Consider the following 14301-nt stretch of genomic DNA (forward strand, 5'->3'; position numbering starts at 1 on the left):
TGTCATGCCTGGACAGCAACCATTCCCACTTCATCCTGGTGGATGATGGCACCCACGGGAGGTATGGGGTGGAAATCCCCCTGAGGACCAGGCTGGAGAAGTTCATTTCAGAGCAGACCAAGGTGAAAGGAGGTAATGGCAACGCACAGCCCAGCCTGAGGCAGGGATGGCCCCTCCCCCTGGAATGGTGTCCTTCCTGGGCTCCAGCAAGAGGCTGTGGCTTACCCAGAGGATCCAGGCACAGGGTCTGAGAGGATTGCCATGATAAATGTGGAACCTGGTTCCTCAGCGACACAGATCAAAGAACCTTTCTCTGCCAGACTTACGGGATCACTAAAGGAGTCCCCAAACCTCGTGATGCTGAGCTGATCGGGGAGAGTAATTTCTCCCAAAGGGTCCCAAAGGAGCTTCCAGGCATCATCTTCTCACTGTGCAAAGGATATCCTGTTATAACACATGCATACGTGTGCTCACAGAACCCCAGAATCCCCTGAGCTGGAAGAGACCCATAAGGATCCCCAAGTCCAACTCCTGTCCCTGCACAAAACACCCCCAAAAATCCCACCACGTCTCTGACCTGCCCTGCCAGACAATCCCTGGGCATGGTTTTCCTCCCCTCTCCTGAAGCCTGACACTTCAGGGACAGTGCTCCCACCTTGCCTTTCGCACTCCACCACTCAGAGGAGACCGTGTGGGGGGGATCAGCCCTATGAGAAGGTGACCCTGGATTTTGCTTCCCTGCAGGCGTGGCCATCAAGATCCCCATCGTGTGTGTGGTGCTGGAAGGAGGCCCTGGGACTCTTGATGTAAGGAACCGCTTGTGGCAAGCTGAGGAGGGGGTGGAGGAGGGACAGCTCCTTCCCAGGGTGCTGCTCTCAGTGGTGCCACACTGACAGGAGTGCTGGGAGCAGCGCTGGCGACCCAAGCTCAGAGAGGGTCTGCTGGTGTGTCTGGGTGGGATCAGGACCAACCTCCCTGCTCTGTTGCAGACCATCTACAACGCCATCACCAACGGGACCCCCTGTGTGATTGTGGAAGGGTCCGGCCGTGTGGCTGATGTCATCGCCCAGGTGGCCAATCTGCCCGTGGCCAAGATAACCATCGCCTTGATCCAGAAGAAACTGAGCATCCTCTTCCACGACACCTATGAGTTCTTCACCGAGAGCAAACTGGTGGAGTGGACCAAGAAGGTGAGTCCCTTGCAGGCTCCTCTGAGCTTTGGGACACCAAAGGGGTCCCAGGGGTCCTGGCCCATGAGCAGCAAGGGTCCCAGCAGGACGTTTAAGGCTCATCTGCCCCCAGCCATCCTCATCATTGTCCTGGTGGGCACCCCAAGGGCTCAAGCTCTGCTCCTCCACTGCCTGCTGCCTTTGGGCACAGAGGGAGTGTTTGTGACCAGCCCTCTCCATGAAGAGGACACAGCACAGGGTTTCTGCAGGCGACGGAGGAATTGCCCTGCACAGTGCAGGGGCCTGTGGGAAGCAGCAGGGAGGAGCTGCTGCTGCTCATTGCTTGCCCACGGCTCTCCTTGTAGATCCAAGACATAGTGCGGAGCCGGCAGCTCCTGACCATCTTCAGAGAGGGCAAATATGGCCAGCAGGATGTGGATGTGGCCATCCTCCAGGCCCTCTTCAAAGGTGAGGCGGGGGAGCCTTCCGGTGAGGATGGGACAAGGTGAACAGGATGGGGGTCAAGTCACCTCCTACTGCTACTGGACTTATGGGGTGACCAAAGAACTGCCCAAACCTTGTTACTGGGGAGAGATGATTATCCAAAGGGCCACACCTCCAAGGAGGCTTCCATGTGGTGTCTTCTCACCGGATGATCCTCTGTTCTGACCCGTGCCCTTTGCATGCAGCATCCCGAAACCAGGACCACTTTGGTCGTGAGAACTGGGACCACCAGCTGAAGTTGGCTGTGGCCTGGAACAGGGTGGACATTGCCCGAAGCGAGATCTTCACCGATGACCATGACTGGAAGGTAAGGCCGTACCTGTGCTGCTTGTCTGGTCAGGCTTACAGCTTGTCAGGCCTGTGGATATGGAGGGCACTTCTCACCTTGGCCATGCCTGGGGAGAGTTTTAAAGGGATTTCTCTTGGATCCTGAACTCCCAGTGCATTAACTGGGGCTATTCTTCAAAAATGCTCTCAAACCCCCAAAGCAGAGCTAAACACACACAAAGACAATTGGTATTTGGTTCAAACCCAGTGTTTTTAGCTAAACACACACAAACACAATTGGTATTTTGTTCAAAACCAGTGTTTTTAAAGACCCATGTAGAACTTAAAATACCTCTTGACAGCTCTGCCCTGTGGTCACTGCTCAAATAGCAATTTGTCTCTAAAATCTCACCCAGCCTGGCGCTTCCCTGTTCACACCTTACTACAGAGTGGGGCAGGGGCCAGCTCTGCCATCCCATGCCTGATCCTGCTGTTGGGAAGTCGAGGCTGAGCAAGCTTGTCTGTCCTTTCTGTTGGGGTTGTGGGATTTGGAAGGGATTTTCCTGTTTCAGTCAACAGTTTGGGTTCCCCCAGCCCACATACCTTTGATAGGACTGGGAATGGCTGGTGGGAACCAGGAACCCAAAAGTGAAGCATTTGAGGATATGTGCCCCATCCCTGGAGAAGTTTAAGGTCAGGCTGGCAACCTGCACACCTGCAAGGTGTCCCTGCCCCTGGCCATGGATTGGAATGAGATGAGCTTCCAACCCAAACCATCCTGTGATTTTGTGATATTCATAAACTTGGGCTACTCTACCCATCCCTCTGCCCAGCAGCCAAGGGGGCAGAGGGCTCCACTGCCAGAGAAGAGTGCCCTCTTCTAACTCCCTGGGAATGTCCCACGAGTTTTAATGCATCCCAGATGCTCTTCCACATCCAGGGACTCCTCGTGTGCTCAGGGATAAAATCCTCCCCCCAAGTGAGGAGCAGGGTAGGGTCCTGCTCTGAGACCACAGAGCCCCTCACCTCTGCCTCCGGCCTGCCAGCCCTCAGATCTCCACCCCGTGATGGCAGCTGCCCTGATTTCCAACAAGCCAGAGTTTGTGAAGCTGTTCCTGGAGCAGGGAGTGCGTCTCAAGGAGTTTGTCACCTGGGACACCCTGGTTTACCTCTACGACAACCTGGCCCCGTCCTGCCTGTTCCACAGCAAGCTGCAGAAGGTGCTGCTGGAGGAGAGAGAGCACACAGCCGGCTCCAAAATGCCAAGGCTCCAGATGCACCACGTCTCCCAGGTGCTGCGGGAGCTGCTGGGCTGCTCCACACAGCCGCTGTACCCCAAGCCCAAGCACACGGAGCGGCCCCGGCTCTCCATCCCCGTGCCGCACATCAAGCTGAACGTACGCATCTCCAGGTTACCTGGCGGCAGGGGCGCGGCAGGGAGGGGACACTGGCTCAGGGAGCAGTCCTGGGGGTTGCAGCTGGGTCTCTGTCCTCTCGTCTGCTCAATAATCCTGTTTAAAGTGCCTTAAAGCCCCGCCCAAGTCATCTGCCCTGCATTCCAGGTGCAATACCCACCTTCCTACAGCTGTAGCACTGTGTGGTTGTGTGATGCTGGTGCGCGGGACCCAGTGGGGTGGGTGCACAGCTCCACATGATCCCAGCCCTAGAAAAAGTGGAATTACCAGGATGAGTCCAGTCTTGGCCACCCCTCTATCTGGGCAAAGTCCTTTCCATGGGTGGTGGAGGCAGCACCCAGGGTTTGAGTGGCTCTGTGCTGAGGGAGCAGGTCTGAGCACTGCACACCTTGCAGGTGCAGGGGTCAAGTCTCCGGTCCCTCTGCAAGCGCTCTGCTGGCCGAGTCACCTTCACCATGGACCCCGTCCGGGACCTGCTCATCTGGGCCGTGGTCCAGAACCGCAAGGAGCTGGCAGAAATCATCTGGGCCCAGGTATCACAGCTCAGAGCTCCTGTCATGGCTGAGGGGCTCATATGAAGCCACACCTCCCAGCCCCGAGGGGAACAGTGGAAACTGCTGGGATTTGGGATAGTGGGAGAGCTGCCCTGAGCCTGACCTCAGCCAAACAGGAGCCAGCCTGAGGGCACTTGGTGTCCATCCCCTGCCACACCATGAGGCCAGATCCCCCCCTCCCTTCCCAGCCAAAAGGTAGAGGGGTTGTGTTGGGCCAGAAGTGGGCTAGTCAGGCTGAGAGAGCACACAGGGACACGGCAGCTGAGGTGGAGAAGGCTTCCACCCATGAACAGCATTCCGGGACAAGAGGCAGTGTAGCTGGTGGCACAGTGAACATGCCAAGGAGTCACTCTGTCCCATCAGCCAAGGCATCCCACAAATTCCCCGTGACAGTGGGTTATCCAGAGCCGAGCTTGGCTTAGCCCTTGTCATGGCAAGCTGTCCATCCTGAGCACCCATCTGCTTGGGACACCCTCCTTCCCTCCTGTGGGAGCTGGGGAGGGCTTGTCAGGACTTCTGGGACTTGACAGACAGAGTGTCCATGCTTTCCTTATCCTCTTCTGTGCCAGAGCCAGGACTGCATGGCAGCTGCGCTGGCCTGCAGCAAAATCCTGAAGGAGCTGGCCAAGGAGGAGGAGGACACAGACACCACCGATGACATGCTGGCCCTGGCTGAGGAGTACGAGCACAAGGCAATCGGTGAGCGGGAGGGCACCAGCACCCCAGAGCTGCTCCTGCACCCCAGAGCTGCTCCTGCACCCCATAGGGCTGGTGAGCTTTACCCAGGAGATGGCTGGGGGGTGATAAATGAGGGTCCCATCCTCACAGTCAGGGCCATGATGCTCCAAAGGCTGTGCCTGCATGGTGGTGGGAGTGCAGCGAGTACCACTGTGTGGTGCAATGTCCCGATCCTGCTTGAAGGGTGACTCTGTGGGTGCTTGGCCCCAGAGCTCAGCCTCATCTTCCTGGTACCGGCCCCTCCAGGCGTGTTCACAGACTGCTACCGCAAGGATGAAGAGAGAGCCCAGAAGCTTCTCACCCGTGTCTCTGAAGCCTGGGGGAAGACAACCTGTCTGCAGCTGGCGTTGGAGGCCAAGAACATGAATTTTGTGTCCCATGGGGGTGTCCAGGTGGGCTCCCAGCAGCGGCCCTTGCAGGGAATGTGCGCAAGTGCCCCCAAGATCCAGAGTTCCTCGTGGGCAGCAGTGGGACTCTGCCCTGCAGCCTCTGTAACCAGCACTCCTCTTGCTCCCTCTTCACAGGCTTTTCTAACCAAGGTCTGGTGGGGGAAGCTGTGTGTGGACAACGGGCTTTGGCGGGTGATTACGTGCATGCTGTTCTTCCCCCTGCTCTACACCAACCTCATCACCTTCAGGTACTCCTGGCAGCAGGGATTTCCTCTGGCTGGGGGAAGCTGCTGCGGCATCCCCTGGGCAGCCGAGCCCACATCCCTCCCTGCTCTCAGCAGGGAGAAGAGGCTGCAGCCCATGGGCTGCCTGACACGTCTCCGAGCCTTCTTCACAGCACCCATCGTCATCTTCCTCATGAACATCCTCTCCTACTTCACCTTCCTCCTGCTCTTCGCATACGTCCTGATGGTTGACTTCCAGCCGATGCCAACCTGGCGGGAATACCTCATCTACTTCTGGCTCTTCTCCCTGGTGTGCGAGGAGACCCGCCAGGTGTGGGCAGGCAGAGCTGAGGCTGGGAGGTGGCAGAGGAGGAGAGACACCCCTCTGGGTGCTCCTGGGAGGTCCCACACAGCTCATGTTCCCATGCTGCTTCTCATGTCACCACCTATTCAGAGAGGTCCCAGCACGTGGGACCACCAGATCCCCCAGCTCTGAGGCCAGGGATTCTCCTTAGCTGCATCTGGCTTGGCCCTGTATATTTGCAGAAGAAAATGCTGTAGGTCTGGAGGGCTTTGCCCAGGAGGTGTCTGGTGTCCGTTTTGGGAACGTCAGGAGATGGAGGGAGCACTTCCTTTGGGTGAATTCCCAGCAGGATTTCCAGGCTTTGCTTGACATTTGAGATTTTTCAGCTTTTGCTTCAACATCTCAGTGCCTTTCTCCTCCAGCCTGAAGAACCCCAATGTCCCAGGTGTCCCCATGCTCCTTCCCAGGTGTCCCCATGCTCCTCCCATGCCCGTAAAGAAAACCTCATAAGTTCAGGTTACCTTTGGGTCAGCGAGAGTGTCCAGAGATGGCCAGATGATCTGTGTGGTCTCTCTCCTCTCTGAGGCACACGAGTATCTTACACCCAGCCCTTCCTCTCTTCCCGACAGCTGTTGTATGACCCAGATGGACTTGGGGTAGTGAAAATGGCTTCCCTGTACATCAAGGACTTCTGGAATAAGCTGGACATCTGCGCCATTCTGGTCTTTATCGCAGGGCTGACTTGCAGGTGAGCTGCAGAGCTCAGTAGTATTTTCATAGAATCCCGGAATCGCAGAATGGGTTGGGTTGGAAGGGACCTTAAAGCTCACCCAGTCCCACCCCCTGCCATGGGCAGGGACACCTTCCACTATCCCAGGTTGCTCCAAGCCCCGTCCAACCTGGCCTTGGACACTGCCAGGGATGGGGCAGCCACAGCTTCTCTGGGCACCCTGTGCCAGGGCCTCCCCACTCTCACAGTGATTCCAACCCAAATGATCCTATATGGTTCTATAGTGGCACTGAGGTGTTGCCTTTCCTCTCTTCCGTGTCCAGGCTGATCCCATCAACATTATATCCTGGGCGCATCATACTGTCCCTGGCTTTTATAATTTTCTGCCTGCGCCTGATGCACATTTTCACAGTCAGTAAAACACTGGGGCCCAAGATCATCATTGTGAAGCGCATGGTGAGAGCTCCCCTCTGTCATGCCAGGGTGATGCTGGACCATCCTGCTAGAGCAGCTGGATATGCCACCCATGTTATCCCATCCTGGAGAGGGGCTTGCTCCAGCACACAGCTATCCTTCCCCTCTGTCTTTGCAGATGAAGGATGTCTTCTTCTTTCTCTTCCTGCTGGCAGTGTGGGTGGTGTCCTTTGGGGTGGCCAAGCAGGCTATCCTGATCCACAACGAGGAACGCGTGGAGTGGCTTTTCCGTGGCGTGGTCTATCACTCCTACCTGACCATCTTTGGGCAGATTCCCTCCTACATCGATGGTAAGGGACTCTGGCCTGTGACAGAGCATGGCACGAGCAGGGTGGCTGTGACAAAGCTGATGTACCGAACTCAATGCCCTGTTGGCCCACGGAAGTCCCACACAGTGAACAGAGCACCTGGGATGACGCAGATGGAGGTCAAATCCCTGCCTGGTGCTAAGCTCCCTGGATGCTGGCTACTTTCAGAACGTGCTCCCCAAGACGCCTGAGGTTTGGCCACCACAGAGTCACGCTGTGCTCTCCCACAGGGGTCAACTTCAACATCGACCAGTGCAGCCCCAATGGGACTGACCCCTACAAGCCCAAGTGTCCAGAGACAAACGCGGACAACAAGAAACCCATCTTCCCAGAATGGCTGACGGTCATCTTGCTGTGCCTGTACCTGCTCTTCACCAACATCCTCCTCCTCAACCTCCTCATCGCCATGTTCAAGTGAGTCTGGGGGGCTCTAGATGTGGTGGAAGTAGTGGGATCCCACTTGGGAGTTATGGATGTGGTGGAGGTCATGGCAGGTCAGGGCTGATCAGGGAGGTGGGTGGAACTGGGACACCATTCAGACACGATGTGCCCCCTCATCCCCACGGCATGCCTGACACCTGGGCTCTGCCCCAGCTACACCTTCCAGCAGGTGCAGGAGCACACGGACCAGATCTGGAAGTTCCAGCGGCACGACCTGATCGAGGAGTACCACGGCCGCCCACCCGCGCCCCCACCCCTCATCCTGCTCAACCACCTGCAGCTCCTGGTCCGGCGGGGCTTGCTCCGCCGGCCGGCCACGCACCACAAGCTCAGTGAGGACCAGCATCCCCCTCCTTCCCTTTGCCCCCGCCTCAGGGCATGGTGCCATGTGCCGAGGCACAAGGCTGGGCATACGGGCTGTGGTCCTGGGGTTTGGGATGCCCAGAGATGTGACAGCACTGCCATCCCCTTCCTTCGGCAGAGGAGAAGCTGGAGAAGAACGAAGAAGCTGCCCTTCTCTCATGGGAGATGTACCTGAAGGAGAACTACCTGCAGCACCAGCAGTGCCAGGAGAAGCAGAACACGGAGCAGATGATCCGGGACATTGCACAGAGGTACTGATGCTCCTGAGAAAGGATGTTCTTTCTGTCCTTCCATGTCCTGGGCAGGGAAGAGTTGGGATCAGTGGCTGTCGAGGGTGTTCGAACCAGCCCTGTCCCTCCAGGGTTGATGTACTGGCAGAGCTGCTGGACTTGGACCGGGTGAAGAGGACAGGGGTAGTGGAGCAAAGACTGGGCTCTCTGGAGGACCAGGTGAGGCAAAACGAGGGCAACTACCCAAGAAAGGTGAAATTTTTCCAGGGCCTGAGTCAATCGAACCAGAGTACAAAATCTCTCTGAATCAATACCCTATGAGACAGTTCGAGTTTCATTGCCATCAGCATCTGAGGGGAAAAGGTTTATAGGAATACTTCTGTTTGACCCCAAAGTAAACAAGATGCAGATGGGATGTAGTGGGATGGGCCACTGCCTCCACTAGCCACCCAAACAGTTAGAGCTGACCCAGCTCTTCTCCTTGGCCTGAGAGGACCCTCCAGACCTCCTGGGGACACAGACTCTCTGTCCCCTCCCTTTGGAGCTGCACGAGCAGTGGGATGCCCAGGGAGCCGGCCCAGCCCTGCCATATCCTGTTTCCATTTCCCTTTCCACCTGCTTTGTAAAAATATTTCCCTGGAGAAGGTTTTCCAAGGCAAAAATCAGGACCCAGCCAGGACCACTGCTGCCCGCAGGGTGCAGCAGGCAGTGCCAAGGGCAGCATTCCCTGCCCGCTGACAGGGCTGAATCCCATGGTATTCGGGGGGCAGTGGGGCCGGGGTGACCCTCCCCTGTGCCCTGCAGGTGCAGCAGAGTGCCCAGGCCCTGAGGTGGATGATGCAGGCGCTGAGGGGCAATGGCTTCAGCTCAGGCGAGGATGTGCCGCCCGTGGGTAAGCGGGGCCCGACTCCTCCCCAGCAGCACTGGGGAAGCCTTGGGCCCTGGACAGGGGCTGAGCAGCCCCTCACACCCCTCTGTCAAGCAGTGAGGCAGAGGTTCCTTTGGTTCTGGGAGGTTTGATGTCTCCATGAGGTCATCCAGCCCCTTCTGAGTGCATTCTCACCCTCCCTGGGGTTTCTTCCAGGGCCTGCCAGAAGGGGAGCCAAGGTCCCCATCCCCAGGGGACATCAGCATCCCCATGGAGACACCCAGCCAGCCCCCTCAGCAGAGCCCCGGTCCACAGTGCTGGACTTGGTGCCCTGCTTTGTGGCACCTTGCTGTCTGTGTCTGCCTCACAGGCTCCTCCAAAGCCTTGGACACCAAGGAGATTGACCTGGAGGGGAGACCCGAGGAGAGCCAGCCCCCGTGCCACGTGCTTGCCCGAAACCTCCTGTACCCTGGGTCTCACACTCTCCGCTTCCCTGTGCCAGATGAGAAGGTGCCCTGGGAGGTAGGAGCTGTGACGCTGGGCAGTGGGGCTGGGAGGAGGAGGCTTGAGGCATATCCTGACAGTGGTGGGAAGAGGAACCCATCATCCCATTTGAGAACTTTTGTTCTTCCCAGCCCTGGAACCTTTGGCTTCCTGGAATCACTGCTTGAGGCTCCCCCAGAGAAAATAGCATCATTCCTGCCAGGATCTGCAATGCTAGGAATGCCTGGGGATGCTTGGTTGGACACAGAGGGTACAACCACCCACCTCTGCATTTCCTGAAGCACAGCTGCCTCAGGGTCAGGGTCCAGGGCAGGATCTGGCACTGTCTTCCACGGGGGTGTGAGCCCTCCAGCCAAGGCCCTGAGCTCAGCCCCCAGCAGAGCCTGGAGCATCACTTGGGGAGTGATGCCACAAACTGGGCAGAGGAAGAGACTGGGGCATAAGGTGTTCCCAGGGTCCCAGAACCTGTCTGCTGTGAGAGCAGGGGCACAAGCTGGGGGCTCAGACAGCCATGTGTTGTGCAGGTGGATTTCCCACTCTACGACCCCCCTGCCTACTCGGCCGACCACAAGGACATGGCTGTGCAGGACCCCTCCAGCCTGTGAGTCTCCCCCCACAGCTCCGCAGCCCTCCACCCCTTCCCTGGGTGGCACAGCCAGCCCTCCCTGCCGGGCTGCCTCCCACCCTCCAGCTCCTTGGAGTCTCTCCTGAAGATCAACTACAACACCATGGACGGGCTGATCAACCGGCAGAGCTTCCACGGGCTCTACGCCGTGCAGGACGGGCTGCCACTGTGAGTGCCACCGCCACGGGCTCGCTGGGAGCCAGGGGGGAGGCAAAGCACTGGGACACGGAGAGGCCAGGGGTGCCTGGGCACATCCATCCTGTTCCCACTTTCCTACGGCTAATGGTGGGGCAGGGATAATTGCGTGCATTGTCCTTAGGGCTGACCCCAAAGGAAACACCCCAAAAGACATGGGGTGCAGCGGCAGGGAAGTGTTATAGGGGTGCACAGAGGGAGTCTGGCGCTGCCCCAGCCCCCTCACTCTCACTCTGGCAGGAACCCCATGGGCAGGACGGGGCTGCGAGGCCGTGGGAGGCTGCACTGCTTTGGGCCCAACCATGCCCTGCACCCTGTTGTGACCCGGTGAGTGTGTCCTGCTCCAGCACGGGGCTGAGGACGTGGCGTGGAAAAGGGGGCATGGGGTCACCTCAGAGACCTGGCCAAACCCCGCACAGCCAGTGTGACCACTGCTGGGCAGAGGGGAGCCAAGTCCAGCTGCAGCATGGCAGGGGCCTCTCTCACAGCTGGAGGAGGAATTTGGATGGGTCCATTATAAGGAAGAGCCTGAAGAAGATGCTGGAAGTCCTGGTGGCCCAATATCCGTTGTCAGATGTCTGGGCTCTGCCTGGGGTAAGAGCTGGTGGAAACCAGGGCTGGTGCAGAGGGAGCTGAGGAGATGGGAGAGAGAGAGGGAGGGAGGGAGGGAGGAAGGAAGAAAGTCCCACAGAAAGGGGGAACCACAGGCATGTGGCAGCCGTGGCTGAGGAGGTACCTCTGCCCCTCCTGCAGAGCCTCTGCATGCCAGGGGTGCTCCCTACACACACTCCCCCACCTTGACCTGCTGCCTCCTGCCTCTCCCTGCTCCCCCTCCGCGGCTTCAATCCTCACATGTCCTTCATGTGAGCCTGTTAAGCCAATGGCAAAGCATCCTTCGGCAGACATTGGATCAGGCAAACTCAGACATCCGCTTGGGCAGAGCTGAGGACTTTGGGCAGGAGAGGGAGGATGGGAGGCACCAGCAGACCTCGTGGTATCTTCTGCAGTGGTGGCAGGCCACTGCCTGATGGCCAAGCTGGTGGCAGGGAGGGAGGCTGGGCTGTGCTGATGGCAGGCCCCATAGCTGACATCTGCTTTGGCACAGGGGTCACTGGAGCCAGGTGAGACACTGCCACTGAAGCTCAAGTGGATCCTGCGCCGGGAGTTCTGGCCCCAGTTCCAGAACCTGCTGAAACAAGGCACTGAGGTGGGTGGCACACAGGTGTCTCCGTGGTATCGGGCCACAGGAGGGTTCAGGGCTACAGGGGCATGTGGGCATCACCCCAGCACAGGGACACGCAGGTGTCATGGTGGTACAGGCACATGGGGACATCACCACAGCACGGGGACATGTGGACATCTTGGTGTGACCCAGGGTACAGGAGCAGGGTGCGTCACCTCTTGGCAGCAGCTCCCACCAGAGAGGAAGGGCTAGGGGAGGTGAAGACATGCCATAATGCACGTGTGGGGGTCAGGGAGCAGCCCAGAGACCCCGGGGGAAGGCTGCCCACACCAGTGTCTGTGCCTGCCGCTGTGACTCCCCATGGCTCCAGCTGTAGTGGGAACAGGGCTCTGGTCTCCAGCAGGGCAGAAGAGCTGCAGGACAATGCCCCACCCACACCCAGGGCCCCCAGGGTGCCTTCAGAGAGGTGATGAGGGCTCTGCTTGTGTGGCATCTCCATGCACAGGTACACAAGGGGTACCTCGATGACCCACGCAACACAGATAACGCCTGGGTGGAGACGGTCGCCATCAGCGTGCACTTCGACACCCAGAACGACGTGGAGATGAAGCGGCTGAATTCGGTACAGGGCTGTCACCCCTGAGGGCTCCCTGACCTGGCCCACAGCGGGCCTGGGGTGCAGGAGCCAGATCTCCAGACCCAGATCTCCACAGGACTGGGATTCTCCGGCTGCATGCAGTGGGGGAAGAACATGGGGATGAACGTGGGTGGCACCTCAGTGTGTGCCCTGAAAAGAAAGGGCAGGAGGCTGGGGACTAGAGGTGCTGTTGAGCGTGGCTGGCATGGCCCCTTGCTGGCAGCACGTGCCTGACATCTGTCCCCTTCCAGTTCCTCCAGGGCTGCGACCCAGAGCTGTGCATCCGCTGGCAGGTGCTGGACAAGAGGATCCCCCTGCACGCCAACCACAAGGAGCTCCTGCACAAGGTCTCAACCCTCCTCGGTGCCTACTACTGAGGCCTCATGCACAGGCCAGGGCTCCTGCTGCCCCAGACCAGGGTCTGGCTGGGACCTGCAGCTCCACCCCAGCTCACCTGTGAGAACATGGGAGCTGCTGGAGTTGAGGTACTCTGGGTGCCTCTGTGAATGTATGCTGCAGGTGGCTGGGAGGAAAAGTGCCCCCTCCCTGGGGGCAGGGGCTGCCTGGCCAGTGCATCCCAGTCACCTGAGCCACCAAGCTCAGCCCCAGCTTGTGTCTTGGTGCTTCCACATCAGCCCACAGCACTGGCCCGGAGCTTGGGCCACACAGAGCCACAGGGCTTTTGCTGTGAGATGGTCCTTCTGTCCACTCCAACCTGCTCTTGGCTTTGGGATGGGCACTGAGGGCTCACCCATCCCAGCTATCCCTCTGCCAGAATATCCATCACTGCTCCCTGCTCCTTCTCTGAGCCCTGGCAGCCCCACTGCCACAGATCCCAAAGCATTGCTCTGGACAAGGCTTGGAGTCACTCCTGTGGTCGCTGTACCCATATCTCTGGTTGCCTCAGACCCAACAACATGGTCCTGAGCTGTGATCCAGCACTTCTGAAAGTGTGGGCAGCTCTTGGCTCATATACCTATGGTTTCATAGCTCTGCACAGGCCCACCTGCCATGCCCCAAACTGATACGTGATCCTGCGTGTGTATGCTGAGCACTGGCTTGTAGCTAAACTTCCTTCCTCCCTCTGAGCCAAGGCCCCAGCTAAACGTCACCTGCCTGTCCCCATCTCCTCGTGCACATGGATGGAAAGGGGCAGCTTGCTGGGACACGGGTGATCCATGCCCTGTGGTTCCTTGGGCAGGCAGGGACAGGAGAGGGGACATCAGTGTGTCGATCCCTGCTTTAAAGGGTCTTTCATTCACATTTTCTGTTGCCTACCATGGGGGGAACAAGGCACAGTGGACACATTTTTTGATCATCCAGAAGAGCCTCACAGTGGCATGTTATGCCTGGGACTGCTCAGGAAGGGACTTCAGGTCCCCCACCTTCTCCCAGTCGATCAGACACTGGCAGCCAAGGCTGCTCATCCCACACTGGTGGCCACCACAGCACAACTGCAGTTTCACCAGTGACGCACTGGGGTTTGGCAAGGGGAGGAGGCTCAGTCTGGCAATGTATTCGACCCAGCTCAATAAACCATGTATTAAACAACTGCAGGCTGGTGGTGTCTTATGGCTGTTGAACCAGGGGCTGTTCCTGGAGGCCATGCAGGCTGTTTGTGGAGGCCACGCTTGGAGCTCACTTCCAGGATAAGCCCAATTCCCACCCCAATCTTGTTGTACAAACTCACTTTGCCTGTAGACTGACCCCCAGTGATGGATGAATCACAGAATGGTTCAGGTTGGAAGGGACTTTAATGATCATTTCATTCCAAGCCCCCTGCCTTGGGCAGGAACACCCTGCAGCAGACCAGGGTGATGGAGACGACTTGATCCGTTTAGAGCTGGTATGGGAGCTGTGCTCCAAAGTGATGGCACAGCACCTTCTCCCATTGCTCCTGGACTGTTCCATGCCTGCTCCTGGCCTCCTGTCACCGAGGGAGACAGGAGACCATCTGCTGAGAGCCCACGTGCCCCGGGGAGATGCAGGCCGGGGCACGGCCGGGGAGGGAAGATCGGGCGGTACAGCAGCTGATGAAGCTTCCAGACGCGCAGCCCGGACCGCAGCCTCCGAAAAATAGCTGAACTCTCATTAGCAGCACATCGGGGCTCCACGCGGCCACTCTCCCGCAGCCCCGAGGGGGTGCTGCCTGGCTGTCCCACCACCCTGGTCCCCTCAT

General features: G+C 58.4%; 1 protein-coding gene across 4 annotated transcripts in view; it reads left to right on the forward strand.

Moving 5' to 3' along the window:
- TRPM2 (transient receptor potential cation channel subfamily M member 2) overlaps window positions 1-13675 on the forward strand; it is an 18456-nt gene extending 4781 nt beyond the window's left edge. Inside the window, exons 8-34 of one of the 4 annotated variants that reach the window (XM_017728750.1) lie at window positions 1-132; window positions 745-806; window positions 990-1190; window positions 1535-1637; window positions 1859-1980; window positions 2987-3337; window positions 3751-3888; window positions 4479-4608; window positions 4894-5039; window positions 5172-5284; window positions 5378-5591; window positions 6194-6312; window positions 6618-6750; window positions 6887-7058; window positions 7307-7490; window positions 7671-7849; window positions 7999-8131; window positions 8242-8329; window positions 8915-9002; window positions 9349-9500; window positions 10007-10083; window positions 10174-10275; window positions 10543-10629; window positions 10791-10896; window positions 11408-11509; window positions 11991-12107; window positions 12374-13675. In XM_017728750.1, the coding sequence (XP_017584239.1) occupies window positions 1-132; window positions 745-806; window positions 990-1190; window positions 1535-1637; window positions 1859-1980; window positions 2987-3337; window positions 3751-3888; window positions 4479-4608; window positions 4894-5039; window positions 5172-5284; window positions 5378-5591; window positions 6194-6312; window positions 6618-6750; window positions 6887-7058; window positions 7307-7490; window positions 7671-7849; window positions 7999-8131; window positions 8242-8329; window positions 8915-9002; window positions 9349-9500; window positions 10007-10083; window positions 10174-10275; window positions 10543-10629; window positions 10791-10896; window positions 11408-11509; window positions 11991-12107; window positions 12374-12499 (3677 nt within the window). In that variant the 3' untranslated portion in view covers window positions 12500-13675. Of the gene's footprint in view, window positions 133-744; window positions 807-989; window positions 1191-1534; window positions 1638-1858; window positions 1981-2986; window positions 3338-3750; window positions 3889-4478; window positions 4609-4893; window positions 5040-5171; window positions 5285-5374; window positions 5592-6193; window positions 6313-6617; window positions 6751-6886; window positions 7059-7306; window positions 7491-7670; window positions 7850-7998; window positions 8132-8241; window positions 8330-8914; window positions 9003-9348; window positions 9501-10006; window positions 10084-10173; window positions 10276-10542; window positions 10630-10721; window positions 10897-11407; window positions 11510-11990; window positions 12108-12373 lie in introns of all 4 variants that reach the window. The other 3 variants (XM_017728746.1, XM_017728749.1, XM_017728748.1) reach the window with 3 other exon arrangements.
- Window positions 13676-14301: the final 626 nt, after the last annotated feature.

The sequence above is a fragment of the Corvus brachyrhynchos genome, unplaced genomic scaffold (assembly GCF_000691975.1).
Source record: "Corvus brachyrhynchos isolate BGI_N302 unplaced genomic scaffold, ASM69197v1 scaffold223, whole genome shotgun sequence".
Taxonomy (NCBI): domain Eukaryota; kingdom Metazoa; phylum Chordata; class Aves; order Passeriformes; family Corvidae; genus Corvus; species Corvus brachyrhynchos.